This window comes from Gymnoscopelus braueri (genome assembly GCF_963280865.1).
Source record: "Gymnoscopelus braueri genome assembly, chromosome: 17".
Lineage (NCBI taxonomy): Eukaryota > Metazoa > Chordata > Actinopteri > Myctophiformes > Myctophidae > Gymnoscopelus > Gymnoscopelus braueri.
The window spans coordinates 35,236,992-35,245,890 of NC_137617.1; the positions used below are offsets into that span (position 1 = coordinate 35,236,992).

The window sequence follows — 8,899 nt, forward strand, 5'->3', positions numbered from 1 at the left end:
ATAGGCTATTTGTCCCTTACAAAGAGTTGTTTCCATAAGTGGACATTTTTGCATATATGACGAGGCTATTATTAATGGTTGTAGGCCTAATAATAGCCTTATATATCATAGCCTACAGTTGCTGTCCTAATTAATGACTCAGGCATGTTGGATGTGTAGCTATTTACATTTCTAGCCCATAATGCTAATAAAACAATGTGAAATGTCTGCAGCCTATAAACAGCCGCAAATAATAACTTTATGAAATGCATTTTTCTTGTCCCGAATATAACGTGTCGGCAATGCAATCATTTTGGAAGATGCAGGTGTAGGCCTATTGATTTTCCATATCAACAATCCCGGCATAGACTTCACAGACAACCCACCTAAAACCTGTAGCCAAAGGCCTACATTTAAAGCACCATTTGCACCAACGCTCTTAATTTATAATTGGTGTGAAACTTTAGCATTCATATCGGCAGCACAATAGCCTAATAGCCTGAAATAGCCTAATAACCGTCCCATAAACATCTGAAAGGAAAAACAAGGCCTTTAAAATCACAGCAGGCAGTGGCACACAAAACTCAGTTACCTCCTCCATAATAAAATAATGCACATCGAGGCCTTTGCAAATTATATTAGAATTATTTTTATTATTGTCACGCTTGGAGCTATCGCAAATAAATACATTGAGCCCACATGGATCCCGCCCTGCATGAAGTAGTACAATATAAAACTCATTAGGCCTAAATCTCCTTTTTTATAAACGTTCGTATAATTATTTGTCTTTTATAGCTACTGATATCCCAGCGCCGATGCTGTGGTGAGTCTCTGTCCGTACAGGGCATAGGGAGAGTAATATGCCCCTGAGGCAGGGGGCACGGGCACCGGCGAACCGGGGGGCAAGGGGCTCTTTGAATACGGGTGATAGCGGCCGCTCATTCCCAGCGGGTGGTGCGGGGACCTGAGGGCCAGCGCGCCGGGGCTCCCCGGGCCTGGGTGCATGTGACACGCCATGGCGGCGGCGGCGGCGGCGTTGGCCAGCGACGACGACCCCGGGTATCCCGAGATCAACTTCTCCGTCCCGGCGAACGCCGTGTGAGTCCGTAAGTGACCGAGAAGCTCCTCGGAGGAGGAAAAGCGCTTGTCGCAAGGTCCATTCGCCGACACCCAGTTGCAGATGTGCGGCAGCGGGTCGTTGGGGAGCATAAAGCCGTACGGGTACAGCGGGTGGTGCCCGCCAAAGGAAGAAGGGTGCACGCCGTGCAACGGGTGCGTCGGGTACATCATGTATCCAGATTTTAAAGCGTTGGCGGCCGCGACGGCGGCAGCGGCGGACTCGTGCGAGGCGCAGTTGGCGCTGGACGCGCCGGACAAGTGACTGGCGCAGTGGTAGCTCAGACAGTACGGGTCTCGACATAGGCTGGCGGACATTAGGGTCGGGGGCGATCCGGCTTTACTGCATCCGAGTGAACTGGCAAACTGTGCGCTCAAAAGCTGGCTGCTCGACTTGCTGGGGTCCAAAGTCATGCCCGGAGAGAGAAAGTGTTGGTGGTAACCGGCGTATGCACCTGCCAGGCTCCCCGGGTAGGACATCCCATGAGCGGGGGGCAAGGGGAAAACCGTGTGTCCGGGTTTATAGGGGGACACGGGCGCCACCAGCCCGGACCCGAGGACGGAGGAGGACGATGAAGTCACGGATATCGAGTCCGATGTGACCGTCTTGCCTCCAGACGTGTTCTCCTGGTGCTGGTTCGCGTCGGAGTTAATCCCACTTATCCTATGGCTGCCATTGCTCTCCGTCGTAGTGTTTTTATTGCTGTCAGATTCCTTCTTGTCCTCCTTGTCGCCCTGTTTGCCCTCTGATGGCAGCGGGGACACGGAGGTGCACGAACTGGGACTGCCTGTCCTTGGAGTGAACGGCTGGCAGGTGGCGCTAGGCACTCGGAAACTAGTTTTATCTCCACTGCTGGACGACTCCTTCTCCTTTGATGATTTGGAGTAGGGTTTGAAGCTCGATTTGTCTTCAGCTCCGATATCACTCATCTTCAGGGGTCCAGATTTCGTCTCCTTGTCACTAGATCCATTTGAGGTGACAGACGACAGTTTGGAGGAAGACGGCGGGTCTGGTTTACCGATCTGTGAGCACGTCTGAGCCAAAAGAGCCAGTGGACTTTTCTTGGCATCCAGCTGTTAAATACAAAGCAAACATACAATTAATAACGTGTATTTGAAGCACTGCGGTCGTTATGTTTTAGTTTGTAAATACACCGCATATGGTCTAATTGTATAGGCTATTAATTATTGGGTATCCACACATTTGTTTTTCGCGTTACGCACGGGGTTTTAACGCATTGCGCATAAACTTGTCTCACGATGAAATGCGAAACAACACTAGGCTATAGGCTACTCATCGGCTGTTCCATAGAACAAATGCCATTAGAGTATTAAAGCACATTTTGCACTTTTGGTTTAGGACATTTTAAAGCACATTTTGCATTCTGGGCATCATTTTAAACCGATACAGTAACAGTAGCCTACACATTTTCCCGATGTCACTATACTCTAGTCATAAGCACATTTTAGACGCGCTTCTTACCTCGATGGGACTGATAGGTGTTGACGGCAGAGGTTGAAGGTACTCCGGGTGTAAAAGGTGTCCTCCCCGTGCCGTGAGCATTTTCAAAACCTTGATCGGAAGACGCTTGGCTTGCCGTGAAGGGTCCGAGGGAGAAACGGAGTGAACGAATAGCTTGTTGATTCTCGCTGCGTCCCACTCCCCGGGAGAACCGCTCCTCTCCCACACTCGAGTCGTGCTATTTCTCAGTTCAGAGACCGCGGGAGATGTGATCATGACCCAATTCTCATTGATCTGGTAGAAAAATGCATGCGATCAGTAAAATGTTTTTAAAAAACAAAAGAAAAAAACCCCCCAGAATAAAGCCTTTTTTTTATTATCACGCAGTGGAAGTCAATTTAATCTTTGGTTAAATCCTTAAAAAGAAAGAGGCGGCGATGGGGTCTCAACATCAACAACAACATCCGCACATATCGCAGCAGCTGTGACCGTGTGGCTTCATCGTCAGTGTCGCTGTGCAGAGTGGCGGCGGGTCCGAGCGCCTCCTCGGTAATACCAAGGCAGTGTGGCGGCAGGGGAGGAAGAGAAGAAAAAAAAAAACACTCCCTTCAGCAGCATCTGAATTAGTCCTGAGATTAAAGCCTTTGCCGCCTTCCAATCAAATGAGACCCTGAGGTGATTGGAGGGTCAAGGGAATGTGACGCCCCCCCTCCTCATCAGACGGGCGTGTATTTCACCCACTCCGAGCGCTCTAAGTTATCTGTTTTACGTGCGCGTTTATGCATATTTGAGCCTTTACGCATGCGTGCTGGTTTTTATGATGGTTGAGGTGATTATTGACACTGATTTAGAACATATAGCCTACTCAGTTAAATGATTTAACTGTGTAGGCTGAGGATTTATTTAAAATCCTCAGTGTTAAATCTAACTCCAAGAGTGCATAGCCCAAATGGACCCTTAGGCTATATTGAATATGTCTGCCAAGACATACCCTTAATGTGAGTAGACCTAGCTAATAACTTAAAGGAGTAGTTCACCCAAAAAATAATTTGATGACCGGAGTAGGAGACTTGCAGAGTCTCCTACTGTCATCAAATTATTGGCTTAGGAATGTGACAATTTTTTAAAAATAAACATGAATTCAAGGCTTCGTGCATGGGGTGTGTAATTGATAGAAAACAAGTCGTTTTTTTGGGTGAACTACTCCTTTAACCTTTTGATTCATCGTTATAGGTATAAACTCACTGTTTTGACACACCAAACACAAATAAACCACTGATGGGGTCATTCAGGTTCTCACTATAGGCTATCAGAGGACTGGGGCTTGGCTATAATCGTGCATGTTCCACATTTTGAATAACTTTAGGCCCGTTCCCCTCTCAATCACACTCCCTGTCATCTGTCGGTTCTGTTTTGCGTGCCAGTTATCTGTCAGCTGTCATGGGCTTCTCTCTGCAGTCAGATTCGGGTCAGCTACTGTAAGGGAAGCCAGTGAAAACGGGAGAATTGATTGTGGTAGCAATGAGAATATAGGCTACTGTATATTTCTTTTCTGAGGGTCAGTAGGCCTATTTTCCTCAAAAATGTCTCCCAGCCCATTGGTTGTCAAAGTCGTGTCCAGGGACCCCCAGGGGTCCTTGGGGGGGTTCCAGGGGGTCCCCATGGCAAATGTACTTAATGTAGCATCACAATCATTTTAACCACTTAAACGCTATTCAAAAATAGCAGATGTACAAGCTCACAGTGCGTCACTTCGTGCCGCTTAGCGAGCTTGTAGGCCTACTATATTTTAGATATTTTTTTAATGATTAGAACATTTAATAATAAATAATATAAAATAAATAAATAAACACAAATCTTCTCTTTGGGGGGTCCCTTGCACAACAACTTTTCAGATGTGTGTGTGTGTGTGTGTGTGTGTGTGTGTGTGTGTGTGTGTGTGTGTGTGGGGGGGGGGGGTCCGCGGCCAAATACATATCAATTTGGGGGTCCTGACACGAAAAATTTTGAGAACCACTATCCTAGCCTATGTCACAGAAGTCATCCACTTATTCGAGAAACGTCTCAAAAGTCAAAACTGCCCTGTGCCCATGTCGTCGTTAATCACTTTCCCCGCACAAACACAATCAAACACACCCACTTATCTTCTTACTCAATAGCCTATAAATGTCTTGCTGATCAGGCAAAAGTTAAACATATGCAACTGTTTTTGTTTGATTGATAACAGTGGTGCTGTTTTCGGCAACGGCTGTCAGGCAGTGACACAGTGTGTGAGTTATTAGGGCAGAGAAGGGCGGCCATAAATTTCTAACGTCAGGCAAAAACTCCTTTATTGTCCACGTGATGGATGGCCCATTGCACCAGACACCAAATACTCCGCATTATCCTTAAATGGGTGCACATTTTTTCGTTGCCATAATTCATTACGTTTAAACAGAAAGTTAGAAATATCAATATTTCACATGGTGACATGTTTATGAATCACCCATTCCATGCAAATATAATTATTTACAACATGTAAGTCCTCTTGCTGCATAAATGACATATTTCACCATGTTTGTGGCCTAGTGGCTGACTACAACTTACTTTGTCATTCTCTTCTAGACTAACCTATTTTTCTAGGCCTAATTCACACTGCACATTTTTAATGTGAATAGCCTATATTTTTTAATTTCTGCTTATGATATACAATTAATTGTGTTGTTTTTGGCAACAAATGGTATAAGTAGTTCCCAAACTTGTAGCATATGGTTGGCCTATAATTTTGTTATTGTTTGTTTATAGAGCTTGGTTTTACAAAATACAATGGACCTACACAGCAATAGAGTGCTAAACAGTCTGTACTACTATTATTATTATTATCATTTAGGGTTGTGGGCATATAGACTTTGATTGGGCTGGCAGACTACTTGCTATCCTACCTTCTTTGAATTTATTAATCGTCTCTGTCGGGTGGAAACCTCATATTATATGTCCAAAAGGTTTACTTTTCACTTTATTTATTTTTTAGATAGCAAAAACAGCAGCTCGATAAGCTTGCTCTACAAGCTTGCTACAAGCGAGCTTGTAGATGCTATTTTCACTACTTTTGTGCGACACTCTTGTATGATGAAGTAGTAGGGCATTAATTAAAAAACAAAACATAAATGGATGAAATATTGAGATAAGAGTTTCTGCCCGACAGCAATATTTAGATTATTTGGAACATAGACTGTAAATAACATTAGTCATTTCTCATTTGCTGTTCATTCATTAAAAATTAAAAATACTGTGATCAAACTTACAATGGCAGGTGCTGCTATTATTATGACTATATTCATGCATAGTACATGACCTTACAGTGTACAGACAAAGGAGTGCCACATGTAATTCAGTTTTACAGTCTAATAGTTAGACTGTAAAGCAATGCATTAGCATTGCTTTGCATGCATCTTAGATTATACAAACATGCACAGAATAATGTAAGGCACCTAATGTTATATACACTCTCTACATCCACTTTTCACATTGCATAACATTTGGAAATGCCCTAATGTATATTTGTATTTTCCTGTAGTCTTCCTCATGTCTTCTGAAGGTCTTCTTTAAAGGATCTACACCATGAATTAAAAAAATAATAATAATATTTAATATCATATTGTTTATGTCCCTCAAACGTTTTTCAAAAGGTTTGAGCCTAAATCAAGCCTCAGATATACTCATTCCAACTAACTTCTCTCTGGCTTATAAAGCACTTTCACCTGCAATACCACATTGTCCTGTTTGGCACGGGGCGCTATTGAGCCAGTTTGTATGCATGTTATCTCCTGGTTCTGTGTGGAAAAAGTAAACAAAAATAATAAGAAAAAATAACTGAAAACTGAAAAACGGGAGGGATTGTACCCTGACGTGACCTGTTTTGAGACCAATTTACAGAAAACCCCATATTTGCTGTGAAAGCCTGAGTGTTCAAACTGTGGTATTTTTGGGGATAGAAGAGAGGTAGGGGAGACCAAAAACACACAAAAAAGAAGAAAAGGTAAATGGCCTTTGTGGTGAAATATCTATGCAGGTAATTTATAGTCGAGTGTTTCACCAATCTAATATAGTTTGTTGACCGGGTCCTGCACGGGTCTATACTTGGTCCCCTCCTTTTTACCCCTCAACGCCATAAAAAATAGCCGATCTACAAGCTTACAGCGCATTGCAACGCATTGTTGTGGTCACCTATTGACCTATATGCCCCTAATTGGTGCCCAATTTAAGTGACCTAGAAGCCCTAAACATGCTGCCACTGCATGCTGGGCTTCAAGAAATGGTCCAATGGGCTAATGTGGCAATATGGCATTGTAGTGTAGAGCAAATGGAATAAGCTCCCTGCACCACCACCACCACCACTACCACCACCCCCAACTTGACATGAAAATTCACCTTGTGGCAGGCAGCACAGGGTGTGCCAGCTCAGCGGGGAGACAGGCCAACTTGATCTGACAGGTGAAAAGGGGAGATGATGGTTAAAAGCTTCTATTGTTCCATATCTCTTTCGTGACCTGTCAGGTCCCAGCATAGAGGCCTAAAACCATGGAGTCTCCTTGTCACATGAAAACAGCCCAGCTATCCAGACTACAGTGATTGTCCGTTTAATTGATTTGCTTTGCACTGAGGCTTGTCACATTAATAATTGTTAAATGTGACCCGTTGTGTCAGCCAAAGTGGTGTGCTTATCAGGAAATTAACAGCCCTAACTAACTAGCGTGTATGGAGAGAATTGCATGTTCATCTCAGGTAAAAAACAAACAAAAAACATGCTTGATCATGTGCTTTTGTAATATTATAGTGTGTGTATTGCGAAGTGCAGCTGCATGTAGAACAGGTTAGTGCTGCTCTTGTTTGTATTGACATTCTTAACACTCAACATTGTTGTCTGACTTCTTTGTGATTAATTATTGAGATAATGTTTTACTTGGCAATACACACATGACTTTATCTGAGTGCCATCACACCATGGATCATTACACTTCAAGTAAAACGGGATACTTATACTTTTACTAGTACATGTTGTGAGTGAATAGGATTCAGATTGTGCTCTCCATGGCTTTACGAGTGCTTTTACCAGGGCACAGTTAGACATTAAGTCCCTCTGAAATATCTATGTGACTGACTGACAGCTTGAAATTGCTCCAATAGCCTTGATAGCATGGTAATGCACCTTGCATGTGGACTGTGTCTCTAAGTGGAGGAAATTAGACTCTGAGTTGAGAGATGCCTTTCAGCCGAACTGACAAGAAACCAGGCTGCTTTCTTCTGCGCCTGGAGAGGAAAACAGCCCCACTGAAGCTGTCACAGTAGAAGAGGTTCAGAGAATGTGTCAGGAAGTATTACAGATATTGTGTGCTTAGGACAGGACATTTCAGATACTTAGAAGTCATACCCCATTCCCCTTGACTGCACCTAAAGTATTTTTGCCTCTCTTCCAAATACTGTTGCATTGATGTCATTTAAAAAAAGAAAAACCTTAACTTCAACTTGACGTGAAATACTTACACTCTCTTGCCGGAAGTCAGAATAGAGAGGAGCAGCATGACAGGAAGAGTAAAGCCTGATTTATACTTTGTTGTATGACAGTGTCACATGCCGACAATAACAGATCTACAAGCTCACAATGCGTCGCATGCGCAACACGTTGTGAGCTTGTAGATCTGCTATTATCAGCGCGGCGTGCAACACTTTTGTACGACGGAACATAAATCAGGCAGTAGAAAAGTTGAGTTGCAGCCAAGATCATGTCACTGAAGGCTCTTTTGCACTTTGTCTCCTCAATTAGTTAAAGCTGCTAGGGAGTAAAGTCTATGGAGATTATGCTGTCGTCCACTCTCCGCCAGGTGGGTGAGGATCTTGGCGTGATGTAGTCATGCTGCTGTGTGGAGTTAACTTCACCTTCCCTCCCTGTTAGCACCGGAACCAATGGCTATCACAGCTGCCACGATTCAACGTGACAGCTGCCATATTACTGGCCTCAGAACTTTGTGGAAACTTCACAAATCTGCTTTAAGACCCATCTCCTTGTCTAATAGCCTTAGGAAATAAGGAAATGGAATCAATTCCTCTTTTAATGACATCAAAGCATGGCATATGGTTTGAAGGCAGTCCTGTATTTTTGATCCAGACCTGACTAGACTAGCTTTCCTGATATATTTTGAGATATACTGTAGGCCTATCGCCTATGTCATATATCGCCTTATGTACACATTCCTATGGAATGAGTATATACCATATACACAGCCCCTTTTTGAATTGATTCTGCTAGTATAAAGTATCAAGTATAAAATCTATATTTAGGACATACCATATGCACGTACGTAC

General features: G+C 43.6%; 1 protein-coding gene across 1 annotated transcript; it reads right to left on the reverse strand.

Moving 5' to 3' along the window:
* Positions 1–539: 539 nt before the first annotated feature.
* On the reverse strand, positions 540–3,106 carry LOC308105236 (zinc finger protein 503-like). The gene is made up of 2 exons (XM_080455871.1): positions 2,579–3,106; positions 540–2,169 (listed from the first exon to the last, which is right to left on the reverse strand). The coding sequence occupies exons 1-2, from the start codon at positions 2,831–2,833 to the stop codon at positions 775–777; spliced, it is 1,650 nt and encodes a 549-aa protein (XP_080311997.1). The 5' UTR covers positions 2,834–3,106; the 3' UTR covers positions 540–774.
* Positions 3,107–8,899: the final 5,793 nt, after the last annotated feature.

Excerpts from the sequence above, each read along its gene's own strand:
- LOC308105236 (XM_080455871.1), bottom strand. The coding sequence starts at position 2,833 with ATGATCACATCTCCCGCGGTCTCTGAACTGAGAAATAGCACGACTCGA. Across the intron at positions 2,170-2,578 it reads CACCTATCAGTCCCATCGAG|CTGGATGCCAAGAAAAGTCC; the intron begins GTAAGAAGCGCG and ends TGTATTTAACAG.